At 49.8% G+C, this 18133-nt stretch overlaps 1 protein-coding gene across 1 annotated transcript in view; it reads right to left on the reverse strand.

The window, feature by feature from the left end:
* MPHOSPH8 (M-phase phosphoprotein 8) overlaps positions 1 to 18133 on the reverse strand; it is a 284316-nt gene that overhangs the window by 78392 nt on the left and 187791 nt on the right. The window contains exon 8 of the mRNA XM_086935216.1: positions 13045 to 13185. Coding sequence (XP_086791342.1) covers positions 13045 to 13185 — 141 coding nt within the window. The remainder of the gene's footprint in view (positions 1 to 13044; positions 13186 to 18133) is intronic.

An 18133-nucleotide genomic window follows, 5' to 3' on the forward strand; every position in this document is an offset into this window, starting at 1 on the left:
ACCAATAGGTTACTAGTTTGGTAAACGTGTCGGTCAGCCCCATGTGGTAGGCCGAGTGTCGGGCGCGGTAGTAAATGTCCTCCCATTCTTTGTTGCGCAGGGTCCGCCCTAGTTCCCTTTCCCATCTTCCCCGTCCTGCATTATAAACGTGCGAGTATCTGTCCAGGAGGAGTCGGTATATGTCTGAGATGAGTCGCTTATCTGTGGTGCGCGAAAGAACCAGTATTCATATTTACTGAGCTTGCACGTTGCGTCCCCACAGGTCAGGGGGTGAAGCGCCCAGTGTCGGACCTGTAGATACCTAAGACGTTCGGCCTCCGGAAGATCATAGGTCGTCCGGAATTCCTCAAAAAGCATCACTCCCTCACCTGAGTACATATGGAAGAGGCACCGGCATCCTGCTGGGCGCCACCGTGCAAAAGCCTGGACATCCCTACCCGGTCCGAATTCAGGATTCTCCAACAGGGGTGTGAGGGGGGACGGGAAGGTTGTCAAGTCGTGCAGGATGCAGATTCGATCCCAGACCTCTAGCGGTACCCTCGTAATGAAGGAGGCGTATAGATTAGGGGGCCGGTGTTGACGACGCAAGAAAGGCACCTCCTAGAGCGGACGCCCTGCTACCGCCTGGTCCTGGAAAAAAGCAATGGCGCTCCGATTCCCATTTGCTCCATTCCACTAGGGTCCGGAGTTGGGTCGCCTGGTAATAGAGTCGTAAATCCGGCAGGCCGAGACCACCGCCCTCCGGAGGAAGCATCGCTAGCCTCCGTTTGAGCCTGGGTCGTTTCCCGTTCCACACAAACTGAGCCAGCTCTGATTGTGTGCGGCGGATCCATCCCTCCGGGGGACGAAGCGGGATAGCCCGAAAAACGTATAGAACTTGCGGGAGGATCGTCATCTTTACCGCTGCCACTCGGCCCAGCCAAGAGAGTGGGAGGATGCCTGGCCTCCACCTTGGGGGTGCCCAGGAGTGGATGCCTCACAGGGAAAGCCAGGATGGGTTCCACAGCGGTATTCGTACAAGCGCCTTGAGACCCTTGCGGGTGAGTAGTGCGCTATACAAGTATCAATTTTTTACCGCCCGATCTCCGCGCGGTTAGTGCGACTAAGGTTAGCGTAATTGATACGCACCGTTTCCGGCAGCGTGACCGCCAATTGTATGCCCAGGTAGGGGACTGCACCGTCTGCCCATCGGAAGGGGAATTGAGCTTCTAGTGAGGCCCGCGTTTGCGCCTCCAGGGAAAGGTCAAGGGCTACTGACTTCGTTATGTTAACCTTAATGCCTGAAGCCTTTGCAAACACATCCAGGATGGCCACACCGGCCGGCAAAGATGCCGCTGGGGAAGCAAAGGAAAGCAAGACGTCATCAGCGTATAAGCTGATCATGTGGATATAAGCCCCAAACTTAATCCCTCTAATGGTCGGATGCGTTTGCATGGCCTGCGCCAGGGGTTCCATATACAGCGCGAAGAGCAGGGGTGAGAGCGGGCACCCCTGCCGAGTTCCGCGTTCGATGGGGAATGTGGGCGATAAGCAGCCATTCACTCGAACCAACGCTGTGGGGAAGGTATAGCAATTTAGAATCCACGTACAAAATTTTGTTTCTAACCCTGGCCTGATGAGCACCGGTTCCAGGTACGGCCAGTGGACACGGTCGAAGGCCTTCTCCGCATCAATCGCCAACATCGTGAACTCTCCCGGTAGCCTGGAGGCTCGTTCCACCAAGTGGAGCGCCCTTTTTGTATTATCGACCGTTTGTCGCTCCGGGATAAAGCCGGCTTGGTCCGGGTCAATCAGACCTTGCATGAGTGGACCCAGCCGTTTTGACAGTATACTGGTGTAAAGCTTCAGATCTACGTTAAGTAATGATATAGGGCGGTAGGCCCCGCAATGCGCTCGGTCCTTCCCATGGCACTCATCAGGTCTCTTGGGATGGCGCCGGGTTCTGAGAAGGAATTAAAGAGGGCAGTCAGCAACGGAGCAACCTGGGGGCAGAAAGTTTTGTAAAAGGCGGCGGTGAAGCCATCCGGGCCCGGCGCCTTGGCTAGTTTGAGGCGGGCAATCGTGGCAATGACTTCTTCAGGACGGATCTCCCTGTCAAGGAATTCCGATTGTTCTGTCGATAAAGTCGGGAGGGACACCGAGTCCAGGAAGGCCGCCCCGTCCGCCGGATCTAGAGTAGCTCCCTCGTATAATGTAGTATAAAAGTAACTGAATGCCTGCGCTATAGCTCCATCCACGGTCACTGTTACCCCTTCCTGCGTGTGTATTTTCTGCACCGAGTGTCGCTGTTGCTACTCGCGGAGCACCCAGCCTAGCAACCTCCCGCACCTGTCGCCCCCTGTGTAGTATGCATGTCGTACCCGTAGTGTCGCATATTCTGCTCTATCCTGGTCTAGTGCTGCTAACTGTTGACGCGCTACGCGCAACTGTTTCCACACCCACGGCGCCTCTGTTCTCTGGTGTACCTGTTCCAATTCCTTCGTACGGGAAGAGAGCTCATCCCTCTTACGGGCCCTCTCCGCATTTTCTGCCGCCGCGATTGCAATGAACTCGCCCCGTATGACTGCTTTGAGTGCCGCCCAATGGGTCGCATGTGAAGTGTCTGTTGGCTGGTTGTGCACCAGGTATTCAGCTATAGCTCCCTTGATCTTGGCCACAACCCCCTGTCTGTGCAGTAACATGTCCCTCAGTCTCCAACAACGGGCGCTGCGCCCCGCCAGCGGAAAGGTGAACACCGCCGTGAGAGGTGCATGATCAGAAAGTGCTGCCGCTCCTATCTCAACGCTTGACGCCAGGGCTCTAAATTAAGTAGATGTTAGAAAGTAATCTAGGCGCGCATAGGTTTTGTGGGCGTTGGAGTAATACGTGTAGTCCTGGTCACCCGGGTGGAAGGAGCACCACAACTCCGTCATACCCAGCTCTGTCAATCTGTTCCGTCACCCTTACGATAGAGTGCCTGCCTGCGTGGATCGCTGTGCTGATCTGTCAAGTAGGTTGTCAAAAACTAAATTGAGGTCCCCCCCCCCCAACCAGAACGTGTATCAGTTGCAGCCGCCACTTCTTTAATCACTTGGTTGAAGAACCTCTCCTGCCCCTCATTTGGCGCATAAACCGCAATCACTGTGAAGGTGTGAGCTCCCAGTGAGAACCTGCAGGATAGGAGTCGCCCTTTAATCTTTGTCCCCCGGTGTTGCATCTTCCCCTTAAATCGCCTTGATACCAGGATTGCCACCCCGGCAGTCTTTGTGGTTGCGGACGAGAAAAGTTGTGTTGTGTTGGAAAGTGGCGGGATTTAAACCTATGATAATCTTTAGTTAGCAAATGCGTTTCCTGGAGGAGACAGATATCTGCTTTCGAATTCTCTAGCAGGGACAGTACAGCCCGCCTCTTAACGGGATTGTTAAGCCCACGCACATTCAACGTGAGAACACACAACTCCGTCACAGGCATAAAGAGTCACTCCCCACACGTGCTCTGAGACAACATCCGGCAGCCGAAACGTCAGCCATGGCCAGTCTCGCAGTTGCCCCGGCCTCCCGGGACCCTCAAGTCTTCGCAGCTCGCCGCACCTTTTCATTCCAGCATTCACTCGGATCCGGAGTTCCCCCCCTTACCAACAACTCCCCCCTCCCCACCATGAACAAAACCCTTCACAACCCCCCACTCCCCACAAACCCAAGATACAAACTTTGATAGCCCTTCATCCAGAGATGAATGGGAAAGGTCTCTCAATACGGGGTAGTTTTACTAGGGCGTTCGGGATCACTCTCCCGCCGACGGCAACCTATATAGAACGGGTAGTAATGCCACCAGATCACCGCAGGTCTTTCACCCTGTGGGGTCAGCACCCCCATCAATAGCTACTGCCTTCAGTGCTGCACGCTGGCCCTCTGCAATTTCTGTCGCTGGAGGTTTCGTCACTCTTTTCCGTCGCCGTTGTTGGCGCCATCAGGGCCTGTGGTCCCCTGTCTCTGAGGTGGTTCTCCGAGTCTCGTCCTCGTCCTCCGGTTGCTCAATTCCCAACAGCTAGCATGGCTCTGAGACTAACCGTAGCTGGTATTGCTTGTTCTCCAGCCTAAAGACTAGACGGAAGGGGTGGCCCCAGCTGTATGGAATCTTCTTTTGCTATAAATAGGAAGTGACCTGCCTGAACAGATGACGCTTGTGTAGTGTGAGGGCCGCCAAGTCCTGGATGGGCAAGGGCGACGTGCCTTGGAATGAGAGCGGGTGCTTCTGTCGTGCCCTCTGCAGTATCTCTTCCTTGGTACGAAAATCCTAGACGCACACCAGTATATCGGGGGGCGCAGTCGATGCTCTGGGAGGACCCGTTCTGTGAGCCCTATCGAGTAGGAGGGCCGAGTCCAATGGGCGCCACAGCACATGGTTGAAAAGTTCCCGGGCATAGCGGAACATGTCCTGGGTAGCCTCTGATACGGCCACATTGCGAATGCGGATGTTATGTCGTCTCGAGCGGTTCTCCAAATCCTCCATGTGGAGCTGAAGATCCACCTGCTGGTCGTGTAGGCGGATGATTTCTTGTTGTAGAGCCGCCAGTTCAGTGTCCTTGTTGTCGCTTTTGGTTTCAAGGTCCGCCACCCTTTCACCTAGACCATCCACTTCCCGCCGGACTTCTTTAATTTCGCTAGTAAATTCAGTTTTGAAAGTTTGGATGTCGTCCCGCAGGGACGTAAAGAGGGACTCCAAAAACGCTTTTGTGATGGGGTCCAACCCGCCGTCTGCACCTTGCTCCATTTTCCTCGGGCCTGGAGTCGCTGCGTCCTTTTGTGGCGGGGTCTGTGGTTCGCAAAAAGGTCTTGCCGCGGTTGCCTCTGTTAGCCGACATCTCAAGGCCCCTCGGGCTGTAGGTCTAGGCCTTTCCCCCCGCCGCTCCTGCAGGGCGATTCCAGACCATCGCAGCGTCCGCGCTGCTACCCTGTCCCTTCTGTCGCAGCCGGCACGGTCTTCTCCCCCGCTCGCTGCTGGGACCCTCCGTTCGTCTCCTCCCCACTGGCTTCGCAAGTTCTGGGGCGGCCGGGCGCCTTCTCACACTAGATGGCCGTCCACTCCTCGAGGCCTCTACACCACCGCCGCCCTTAATTCCGGCCCCTGGGGTCCGCTCGCGGCTCCGCAGCTCTGCCGCTCCTCTCAGCTGCCCCGGGATCTCGTCACACTCCTCCCCAGCGGCGCCCACAGCTCCGATGTCTTTACGCTGCCGGCGCCATTCAGGGAGCTCAGCCGCAGTCCCGTGTTACCCGCGCCCAGGCTCCGCCGCACGGCTCCTCTCTCCGGCTCGGGAAAGGCCTCGCTGCAGGCTCGGTGGGGGATGGGTGCTCCGCAGCTCACGAGCGCCAGACAGCCGGGCGGATGTGGGTCTCCCCTCCCGGCACGGTCTCGGGCCCCGCTCTTCTTTTCCTGCAGTCCCGGCCACTCACAGATCCGGCAAGGAGGGCTCCGGAGCGCCGGAACCGGTGCTATAGTAAGGCCGTCGGCGGGAGCAGTGAAGTTACACGTCTGCTCTCGCCGCCATCTTGGCCACGCCCCTCGACTTATACAATTTAAATACATCCACTGCACATACTTCACCAGGGCGCGCAGTGGAAGGCGGGTATGATAGGGTCCCCTGAATGTCTGCGATGTGGCTCTGAGGTAGGCACACTTCTGCAAACAACATGGGATTGCCCGGCGCTGCATAGGTTCGGGACCGGGGTCTTTCGATGTCTATCAGAAGTACTGGCATGGGAACTGTCTAGAGAACCGAAACTGGCCTTGTTACAGGTTATGGAGGGGGTTGGAGGCAATCGATACAAACGTCACCCGTTGTTGCTTGGTTTGACCTTGGCCAAACTTGACATAGCTAGAGCTTGGAAGGCGCCTTTGGCCCCGCCCCTGGCCGCCTGGAGGAACGGCATGCACTTCTGTATGGGGCTGGAGCAGCCTATCTTCCTAGCCAGGGGATGCCCCCGCAAGCACTTTCGGATTTGGAAAAGGTGGGTGGACTACAGGGGCTGGACCTAGACCCCCCCAGGAAAACGACTCCACTCTGACGATTTAATCACACGGGAGTGCTGGAGCACGTTGGTAGTGCTCTGATGGTTCTGGCATGTGCTCATTGTTTCTCTTATTGTTCTCAGTGAACTGGTATTTGGTAGCAGCGCAACCTGGGGGGGGGGGGGGGGGGGGGGGGGTGGTGTTTGTATCGTATGAAAATGTCTGACACTGCTGTGCTCGTTCCATTGCTGTGTGCAACAGAACCCGGTGATCGGGGCTTTGCATTCATATTTGTGCAGACTAATAAAATGTGTTTTGAAAAAAAATATACCAGGCACTCTGAATAGAGACAGATGTTGTCTATTCTGAAGGTATGCAGCTATTGCTGCGAGATGTAAGCTTATAGATGGGTACGCAAAATTTGACCGTTGTAAATGCAGTAAATAGCAAATAAAATTTTGAACTGAAGCATCAAGCGGGTTGATATGGTTGTTATTGCAATAAATAACAAACCGCTTCCATTTTTGCTGAATAGCAAGCTCTTGTAGTAGGTCGTCTAGCTTCTTTAATAATGTTCATACAGTCTGGTGGAAGATTGAGATAGCCAAACTCTATGACTTCAGGTGCCAGGTCGCTAGGTTGAGATGTCTGGGATCTGGGTGTCTTATCTCTCCATGGCTCTGCGTGAGGAGAATGGATGTGAGACACAGTTTCTGATGAGGAACTACTGATAGCTCCAATAGGGTGGTGAACCAAGGTTGACGGGCGCATGTGTGAGCTACTGGGATTAGTGTGAGGGAACTTTGCCTGAGCTTCTGAACCACTAGCGGAATGAGTGGGAGAGGCGGAAAAGCGTAGGCAAATATCCCTGACCAGTTCATCCATAGTGCATTGACTTTGGACAATGGGTATGGATATCTGGAGGCGAAGCTTGGGCATTTTGCATTTCGTTGTGTGGCAAACAGATCTATGTCTGGGAAGCCCCACATCTGAAAGAACGGGAGGAGAACTTGAGGGTGGAGTTCCCACTCATGAATCTGTTGTCTCTGGCTGCTGAGCAGATCTGCGATCGGATTGTCTACTCTTGGAAGGTGATCTGCTAGGAGATAGATTTTGTGATGTATGGCTCACGTCCAAATGGCCTGTGTAAGGTGTGACAGTTGGAGAGAGTGGGTTCCTCCCCGTTTCTGTATATAATAAATGGCTGTCATGTTGTCTGTGCGTATCAGGACAGTTTTGCCTAAAAGGCGAGTTTGAAAGGCTTTGAGCACAAGAAATACTGCTAAGAGCTCTAGATGATTTATGTGAAGTTGCTTTTGCTGCTGACTCCACATGCCCTGAATTGTGTGAGTTTGGAGATGAGCTCCCCAACTACTGAGCAATGTGTCTGCTGTTACCACTGTCTGTGGATCTGGGTCGATGAAGGGCCGCCCTTTGGAATGGTTTTGTGGATTGCACCACTGCAGAGAGTGATAAGTGCGGCCGTCCACCAACACTAGATCTGATAATTGACACTGACTGATTTCACTGACATGCTAGGCATTCCTGAAGGCGACACATTTGAAGTCTTGCAAAGGGAACTATTATGATGGAAGACACCATCATTCCTAGTAACTGCATGAATACCCGAGCTTGCAATGAGTGGTAGGGCTGGAACTAGGAAATTAGAGACTGAATGTTGCTGATTCTGGCTGGACTGGGACAGGCTAAAGCTTTTTGTGTATAGAGAGTGGCTCCCAAGTACGTCTGAGTGCTGGAGGGTTGGAGGTGGGACTTGGACAGATTTACTATGAATCCGAGATCGTGGAGCAGCTGTACTGTTTTAGGAGTGTGTTGTAGACAATTTGCTTGTGAACTGGCTTTGATGAGCCAGTATGGGTAGGCGTGAAAATTTTGTCTTACCAGATGAGCTGCGACTACTGCTAGGCATGTGGTGAATACTCTGGAAGCAGTGGTGACTCCGAACGGAAGCACTTTGAACTGGTAATGTTGTCCCACTACCACAAACCTGAGATATTTGCGATGAGCGGGATGTATTGGAATACGGAAGTACGTGTCCTTTAAGTCTAAAGTGGACAGAAAGTCGCCTTGCCCAAGGAGTGGGAGCACTTGTTGAAGTGTTACCGTGTGAAAATGTTCCGATTGGATATACAGATTTAGGTCTCTGAGGTCTAGTATGGGCCTGAAAGAGCCATCCTTTTTGGGTATGAGAAAGTAAAACTAGTATACGCCGGCTCCTTGATATTGTATTAGGACTGGCTCTATAGCTTCTTGTTGTACTAGAGAGAGAACTTCTTGTTTGAAAAGGTTTAGTGTCAATTTGTGTGATCTTGAAGGAATGTTTGGGGGATTGTACTCCACAGGGGTAGAAATTGAGAAAAAGTGTCCCCCGAAAAGTATGGAATGATGGGGGATGTGTGGGGGGGGGAGGAGGGAAGTCACTGTTTGTTGGCTGCAGGGGAAGTACGTGTTGAGTTACCACTACCTCTCTGCCATTGTTGCTTTGATATCCACCTCTAAAGTAGCCTCTAGAAGAGGGTGACTGATTGTGTTACCCTGTAGGAGGTGGAGGCATTGTCTGAAGATATGTTTTTTGAGCCCCCCCCCTCACCCCCCCCGAAAAAGGAGCGGCAAAAGGATCCATGATTGGAAGGGAGCTGCATAGCCCCTATGGATTTTGCAACCTCTGTATCCTTCTTCATTTTTTCTAAAGAAGTATCAACTATAGGTCCAAAGAGGTGTTCTTTATCAAAGGGTAGATTTAAAATAGAAGTATGGACTTCAGGTTTAAAGCCTGAAATTCTGAGCCAGACATATCTCCTTAAAAGAACGCTAGTGTTAAATGTGCGATCTGCAGTGTCAGCTGCATTTAAAGCCCATCTAATGGCTGTATTTGAAATGAGCTTTCCATCCTGAATGAACTCATTTGCTTTTTTTTAATGTTCGTTTGGAAATAATTGGACAATTTTTCCAGCTCCTCGTAACCTGTCATAACGTGTTAAAAGAGCCTGAGTGTTGGCAATATACCAGTGATTGGCTGCCTGTGAAGCTACTTTGTCGGAGGCATCTAAAAGTTAGGATTCTTTATCAGGAGGAGGGGCCTCTCCTGTAGTTTGAAAATGTGCTCTTTTGCGAGCTTTAGAGACCACTAAGGTGTCGAATGGAACTTGACCCTTGATATAGATTGGGTCTGTACGTGCTGGCTTATAGTTCTTGTCTACTCTGGGTGTGACAATCTTCGCACGCACAGGGTCTTCAAAAGTCTGCATGTTTGATCATCCCTTCGAGCATGAGCAGTATGTGTGTTGCTCTTAGAGAAGAAAGTAAGGTCTCAAAGAGAAAATCCTTATCAAGGGCCTCTTTGTGAAGTTGGACCCCATGGTATTCTGCAGCCCTATTGAGTAACTATGTAACCTATGTTGTCATCTGGTGGAGGGGGTTTTGAAGGGTACAGATCTGGATCATTGTCTGTATTAGGGTATGTATTTTAGTCAGTCCATGGATCAAAACTTATGTTCCCTGGTACCTCCCCATCCCCATCATCGTCATCTTGGTAGTCAGGTGACTGTGATTATGGTGAGCTGACAACAAGAGTTGGGAGCACACCGCTCTCAGGCTAGGTTCACCCCTGGCATTCTGGGAAATGCAGTCTCTTGCAGCTAACTCTGATATTTTAGAGTATTTCGCCAAGGTTGACACAGATAGTGCTGATCTCTAGACACGTGTTTCTGGTTTATTAACCGTCATCAGTAGAGAATACAGTCTTGTATTTTGGGGTTTGCTCAGAAGGCTGCCAAACATTATATCCGGTCCATACCTCTCACTGGCGCGCAGGTGCTTCATCCACGAGCTCATCAGCTCAATGACTCACAGGAGCACTCTAAATAGACAACAGGATGTGGGAGCACACGGCTGACCTCTCAGGCTAAGAGTAATTAACAAATTCGGGTCAAGTGGGGAAGGAGGAGGAGAAGGATTAGTACCAACATTTTTCTTTTTAAGTGGAATGTGGTAAGCTTCCCCCATCTCTGGTTTTCGTTTAAGTGGCAGTTTTACGTGAATATGTTCAGTTTTTGGATTAATCACTTGCTCTTTTTGTTTTGGGTCCGTATTAGAAGGCGGGACATCGAAACGAGGCTCCTTGGATGGGGGGAGAAGCCGTTTTGTCTTTCGTTGGCAGAGTTTTCGGTGCAAAAGTTTTGGCTCCGAGGCTTTCAGATCTGAAGATTTAGGTTTCGGTGCCTGAGGGATGGTCACAATGACGTGCTTTGAATTCTGCGCCGAAGGTTTCGGTCTGGTGCCCGAATGAGGCCGACTCGATTCAGAGCCGGAAGGCTTTGATGTATGTTTCAGGGCAGAGCCTGAAGGTGGGGTGTTCAAAACCATATCTCAGTGACAACCTTACACTGAAGGCACAGGAAGGCCCGGAGCTTTTTTCTTTGGCATATTTTGGGGCATGGGAGTATCAGTACTCACTGTACGCTGACTCATCGGAACGTCTTCTTCCATGTCGGAGTAGCCTTCGGACACGGAAATGTGTTCCTCTTCTTTCTCGGCTCCTTGTGCGTCGAAGACTTCATGGTCGGAATCTTCTCCAAAGATGTCTGATGCGAAGCCGCTTTGTTGGTGCATTCTGTGAAGTCTAGCTTGGCGATCACGGAGCGTCTACTTGGATCAAAAAGATCGGCATGCGTCGCAGACCTGTTCATTGTGTTCGGGCGATAAACACAAGTTTGCCCACTTCGTGCAAGTCAGTGCTGGAAACTTAGCGCGACACCCGGGACTAAATTTGAATGGAGTCTGTTCCATTTACTGCTAGCTGGCCTGAGGCGGTTAGGCCGAACGGCCTTTCACGAATCTCCAAATCGAAGAGTTTGAACCGATATGATAAGCGGAGAATGGGAAACACGATTGAGAAACAATACCGTTGAGGGTAGTGGATTGCGAACCGAGGGGGACCCGAAAAACGATGTCGAACCGGAGCACAGCAATTCACGTCCGAACTCGGAATGCGTAAAGAAACAATCTAACAAGTAGATGCCCATGCGTACTATCACCGAAAGAAGGAGTCACCTACCTCGTGACTGGAAAAGACTTCTTCGAAGAAAAACAAAGTGTAAACATCCGGACCCAATACTAGATGGCAGACTTATGCAAAGCATGCGATCTACAGCTCACATGCCTCGAACATTAAATTTGGATTAATTGTTGCAATAATTACTAAATACACATGCAATTACTGGTGTAAAAAATATACCCACTTTTGCTCTCCATTTTGTCATCTTTATTAATATTGAAAAATACTAGAATGTTGAAAACTATGAAGGATCATTGATCGGTTTTTATGAGACATTCCCATGAACTGAATTACAATTACAAACCGCTTAAAAAGAAACTATGCACTTTAAGTCCCATTTAAATTCTTCTCCTAAAAAAGTAAAAAAGAATTAGAGTGCAACCCGTAACAGACTTTACTTAAAGTTTCTAACAGAGATTTTACAGAACCTTCAAAGTTGGACAGTTTGCGACTCAAACGTGCACATGACTAAGGTCAATAGCTCTGTATTCAGAAAGGACATATTTTGGCAATTAAGGGTCGAGACTGGTTTTTAATCCTGGGGGACATTCCGATGCATGCCTACATGGACCAAGGAGATCTTCAAGGTTCACTTGGGGCCTTGTTTAAGCTTTGGGTCTGGCTAACAAGTAAGAAAGTGGTTGCTGAACATCTACAACAGCAGGTTCAAGGGATCCCCAAGTGTGAAACAGGGCTACTTCTTCCATCATCCACACCACGCATGGTGGTGCCTGGAATATGCTTGATTCCATAGCAGAAGGCTCGAAGGCACCAGAGCAAGGTTGGATCTGGAGGGGTGGGTGCAGTAGGAATCTGCAATGTCGAAAATGTGCAGACATTGGCTCAAGTGAAGAGTGCTAAGCAAACAATGTTGTCACTCTGCACCTGTAGTGTGATCTATAGAAGCTCTCTTCCAATTTCTGGGTAGGGCTAGAGAGGCCTTCAGAGCTCTGTGACTCAGAGGTAGACTCCTTAGACTGGAAGAGAGCTTCTACACAGAAAAGGCCAGCAGCATCACTAACTGGCTTAATTCGGTCTTTGAGTAAATGGGCAGGCTACTATTCACACTTAGAAAGGCACCAGGGCGTGGACAACACACTTTTATCAAGGTGAGAGTTGTCAAATAAGCTGGGGTAGCCTTCAGCTTACACTGCAATCTAATAGTTAATTCTTGAAACCACTCAGGCAAGACCGGGTGGCCGTGAATCTGGCAAAGAAAAGCCTTGTTCTAGTAGCTACTTGCAGCAACAGACAGGCGAATTCAAGGGAGGGTTTCACTGATGATACACTTGTGCATTTCCTCTGACCAGACCCCAGGAAAGAGTACGAGAAGGACAGCCCTTGTAGTTTCTGTACTCCAAATCCATTCTTAACTTGGAGTTTTCCAATTTACACAAACAGATGCATGTGATTGACTACAGGTAAACATCAAGAGAGGTGACCTGGAGACTCATCATTCAAATGTTTACCATCTTTAAGGTGAACACAAACCATACATACAATAATCGCAAATATTAACTTTTATTTAACAAAAACCCACTTTACATGACAAAGCCAGCTCGTCATAAGCACAGCGCAGGTAATGCCCATGACGAGCTGGCTTTGTCATGAGCACTAAAGGGGTTATACATGGCCCAGGAGGCTTCACAAGTGGTTACAGCTGTAGCACTCGAAAACTATGAATTATGTTGCCCTCAGGCATTACCTAAAGTAGAGGTTCAGTGTTGATCCTTTCTTAAGATTATGGGGTGCGGAGACCAAGAGGCTCCGCACCCCATAATCTTAAGGTGCTGAGGACAACAGTTTTTTTCAGTTTGGGTTGGTGCCTTAGATTAGGGACCCTAAAACAGATTCTAAAATGAAGCATAGTGAGGAATGTCAGCAGACAGAAAATTGGGATAGCTGTATCCGCTGGGGAATATTTATTTTAACCTGCACCCATAACAGAAAGTGTTAATTAATAAGATAAGTAGTGTTACTTTCTCAGCTGCATGTATCAGAGCAGTGGTTCCATTCTTCTGTCTGCTGTTGACTTTTGCTCCTTTCTTAACAAGAAGTCGAAGGATGTCATCGTGACCTCCAGCTGCAGCAAACATGACTAAAGTCATTCCACTTGAGTCCTGCAGCGAAGGAATAGAATAGAAAGTTAAATACAATACCAGTTTTTTATTTTTATTTAAATAATTCTTTTTATTAAACAGAAAGAAAACAGCATTTCTTGTTACAGAGGACAGATAATATCTCAAGTATACATATACATTATTGCAGTTGTTAAATCGAAACAGGGCCGGGAAATAGGAGCTCATGGGGGAAGGGGTTCCTCCAGAGGAGGGGGAGTGGGTGGAACACAAATATTTCCTCTGTACACATTGCTTTTGTCCCAGATTGCTATCCACTTTTTGGGGCATCCTCATGCAACATACACAGTTTTTTCCCTAAGCATGCACCAGTCCATGTCTGCTTTCCAGGAAGACAGTGTGGGCGACTCTCGAGACCCACATGCAATATTCCTCTTGGCCACAATCAGGCCCAATGTGACCCAGGTTTTCCCCCTAATGTTCAAATCTGTATGCTCCCAGACGTTTAACAGACATAGTTCATTTATTTATTTATTTATATTCTTATATAGCGCAGGATTCAACCCCCGTAGGGGTATCTCCGCGCTTACGCTTTTCCAGGAAGGCCTCATAGTACCGGTGAGCTGTGGAAGAAATGAAAAATAATATCCTAAGGAGTCGGGAATAGGTGTGTTTTTAACTTCTTCCTAAACAGCAAGACATTTTCAGTTTGTTTGAAAGTGAGTTCCATAGAATAGGGCCTTTGTAGGAAAGAGCTCGGCCTCCTTGCCTAACCTTCCTGATTCTTGGAACCTGGATCAATTGCTGGCTACTAGAGCGCAACATGCGCCCAGGGCTGTAGTGATGGAACTTTTCTTTCAAGTACTTAGGTCCCATGCCAAACAGGCATTTATGTATTGTGCAGCAGATCTTATATTTTACACGTTGCCTGACCGGCAGCCAGTGGAATTTGGCCAGGAGAGGGTGAGAGGCAGTCCTTGGCTGAGCATTGAGAACAAGTCTCGCTGCAGTGTTCTGGACTACCTGCAATCTTTGTAGTTGTTCTTCATTGGCCGAAATAAACAGGCTGTTGCAGTAGTCCAGCCTACTGGTTACCAATGCCTGGACAAGAGTTTTCCTATAGTTGTCAGGTAGGAATTGGAAGACACGCCGTCCCAGTCCGATGACATGAAAGCAGGACCCTGCCCCCAGAGAGTAACACCGGCCCCATGACGCACAGGTCACAGACACAACCGGACACCCACACGAGGGCTCTCTAACATACACTGACCCGACTCTTGCCCTCAGCACCATAACCCCGACTCCTTCCTCACGAGTACACCCCCCCCCCTCTTCTTTACCCCTTCCATACTCCCACGTTTACGGTTTCGGACTCCTGTCCTTCCCAGCTGCAAATACACCCACTATCGCATAACGATAGAAGGATGCCACTAGCCGAGCGCTCGGCAACGAGCCCGGGCGCGGGTAACATCCGCCAAAGCAACAGCTAGGGCGATTCATATGCTTGCCGCATACACCACACACTGAGCCGACAGCCGGTGAGGCACTACCGCCCACCAAGTCTGTCCCTCACCAGCTCTACAGCTATCTGTACAAGCACGCCATTGACCCCCCGCTCCACTGACACATTTTCAGTGCACATTGCACCGTTCAAAGGGTCATTGGTGCTATGCATACCGAAGGGACATGGCGCAGCGCTGCCACAACAGACACACTGGGACATGCCGATGCGAACTGCTTTATTTCTTGTTTGCAGAGTTAAAGGTTTATTTATAGTAAAAATGTAAAATGAGACGTCACTTATAGAGAAGATTGTGTGCTGAACAGGACTGATACGAATACAATATCTAAGGCTTAGCACACCAGACGGCAAGTAAAATATTGCAGATTGCCTCCCCCTGTAAACATTTGCCCCTACGATCCACCGACTTGATGCAGCCGGCCCGCAGGGTTGTAGGCTTTGCTATATGTACTGCACTTTTAAACAATAATAAACGTCTTCAAAAAAAAAAAAAAAAAAATGAAAGCAGGACCCTGCTACTTGGTTGATATATTCTTTAAACAGAAGTGCCTTGTCAAGCCGCACACCAAGATTTTTTACAGTCTGTTTGGGAATGGGGACTGGTCCCAAATCCGGGGGCCACCAATCTGGTGACCACGAAAGCGTGGGTCCCCGAACAGCATAACCTCTGTCTTGTCCACGTTGCACTGGAGGCAATTTAGAGCCATCCAGTCCGATATGGCCCTCATACCTTCCGCAAAAGATTTTGGCTTCAGGCTGGAGTTCCACCTCAAACACCTCATTTATACATTTGTGTACTCTCTTCCAGTATCACTGGATAGTTGCGCATTCCCATATTATGTGTTTAAAAATACCCTCTTGGCCACATCCCCTCCTACACAACCCATCAGACGCTCTTCCCATGCTAACAAGCCTGGCTACCGAAACATAGATTGTATGCAGAATTTTCAATTGAACCAGGCGCAGTCTGGTAAAGATAGCAACCTATCTCTGTGATGCCATTGCCTCCTGCCATTCCTCCTTGTCAAGTTCTAACCCGTCTCTCTCCCACTGCCCCTTGGACTGAATGAGTGGATCGGGGTGTTATTTATTCGTTTTTGTATGTAAGGGAGATCGCTTTCGTGGGCATGTAGCCATCCAACAACCTGTCCTCCAGCGGCGACAACTCTGGGGGAGATTCCCCTTTGGGCAGGTTCGATAGTAGATAACGGAAGTTTTCTGAATTGGCTAATTCGTATTCTTTCTGCAGGGTGGCAAAGGACACCACCGTCCCCTTCTACCGCAAAGCTCCTATCCTTGAGATCCTGATCAGATACCAATTTCCAAACCCCTTGGAGGTCCGCAGAGTTCCTAGCTGTTTGGCGTCCCTCAATGGTGTGGCCAGTGTGAGCCTCCGGTCCCATCCCAAACGTTTGTTCACCACCTTCCAGTCGTGTACTGCATGTGGGTAGGCCCAGTGAGTGGGAACTTTTTAGTATAGGAGTAGAGGGCCCTATTAAAGTCACTTCCGGGAGGTTGCCATTTGTCCATCCTATACCCCGGGTCGTCGCACCGATACGTGCAATGATTATTTGCAGCCAGGTAAGCAGCCCAGTAATATTTTTTTATATCAAGGAGAGCAATCACTCCATCATACCATGATCGCACCAGCTTCTGTAAGGCTATAGAGGTCTGCCCTCCCAGAGCAACGCTCACTGGACGCTTTCGATGTCTTCAAACTAACATTCTGGGAATGGGTCCGGCTGGTTCTGTAGTGCATACAAGAAACTGGGCAGAGCCATCATTTTAAAAAGTGCTGCACGCCCCAGCAGTGACAGCATGAGCATCTTCCAGTGTGCGATGTCTCGTTTCAATTGCTGGACAGGAGGAAGCAGATTCCGTGCATGTCTAGTCTTTGGGTCTGCTGAAATGTAAATCCCCAGGTATCGGAAGCCGTCTCGTGCCACCTGAATCGGACAGTCTCTTAGGGGGGTTGGGGATCACAGCTGAGGACAGATTACTCACTTGGCCCAGTTTATCCTGTAACCAGAGTTCTTCCTGAAATTCGTAAATATGTTAAAGGCTTTGAGGAGCGAAACTCTCGGGAAGGCAAGATATAGCAGAATGTCGTCCACACAGAGGGAGATATGATCTTCCCATGTGTCTGCCCACTTGAGGCCCCGGATTGTTGGATCTCGACGGATCCATGCCGCTAGCGGCCCGAAGGAGAGCGCAAATAATAATGGGGACAGCGGGCAACCCGAACGTGTCCTACGGCTCAGCTCAAACACTTCTGACTTTTTGTTGTTGACTACTACTTGAGCCAAGGGCTCTCTGTACAACAGCCGCACCCCAATGAGTTTGGGTCAGAAACCTAGCTTTTTCAGGACTGCAAAGAGATAAGCCCATTCAATGGTGTCAAATGCCATATTGGCATCCAGAGACACCACCACCGCCGATTCTTGGATCGTGTTGATCCTGCCCAGCACCCCATGGAGCTGTCGCAAGTTCAGGGTTGTGTTGCGAAGGGGCATGAAGCCCGATTGATCAGGGTGTAGCAGCTTACTAAGAACTGAGGTTAATCGGGTCACCAACAGTTTGGCCAAGATCTTGGGTTCTGCATTTAGTAGAGAGATAGGTCTATACAATGAGCACCTGTCCTTTGGCTTACCTTCTTTATAGATGGTCACCAGGGTAGCTACCCGCTGATCGTACGGAAGTCGATCACTGCTTTCCTCGAACATTGCACTCAGGTGGCGGGATATGGAGTCAGGTTTTAGTTTGTAAAGTTCTATTGGTTAACCATTTTGACCTAACGCCTTACCAGATTGCAGGTTTCTTTTTGCCTGCGCGATCTCATCATTCGTAAAAGCGCCGTCTAGTGATTCCCGCTCGTCGACCGACAGAGCAGGAAGTTGTATGTCCGCGAACAGTGTTTCCAAGTCCTCTTCCGGCAGTACCGTGCTAGAACAGTATACTCGGTGGTAATGATTGACAAACTCATTTGCAATCACCTGCGGGTGTGTTATAACACCCCCCTGTTCGTCTACAAGCTCAGGAACCAAGCGGTTCACCAGGTCTCTCCTATCAAGCCAGGCAAGAAGCTTGCCGGCCTTGTCACCCAGATAGTAGATACTGCCCTCCTTTTCTTTCCCTAAAGTTATGGCCATGTCTGTGGCGATGGCACTCTATTCCTCACTTTTGAGCTTGAGTTCGTGTTGAGTTTCTTCTGTGGCCTCTGTGTCCCACTCTTCCTAAAGCCGGAGGATATCTATTTCCACTTGGACCAGGTCTTTGCCTTTTCTTTCCGGACACCTGCTATAAGTGAGAAAGCCTGACCTCTTGCACCGTGTTGAAGGCCTCCCAGAGAGTCTGGTCCGATGCGACTACCCTATATTTTCAGAGTAGTAACAGTCTATTGCCCGAAGGAGAGCCCCTCGGACCTTCGGATTTTGCAGATACCAGGGGTTGATGGGTACGACCTTGCCC

Source organism: Lissotriton vulgaris, chromosome 8 (assembly GCF_964263255.1).
Source record: "Lissotriton vulgaris chromosome 8, aLisVul1.2, whole genome shotgun sequence".
Classification (NCBI taxonomy): Eukaryota; Metazoa; Chordata; class Amphibia; order Caudata; family Salamandridae; genus Lissotriton; species Lissotriton vulgaris.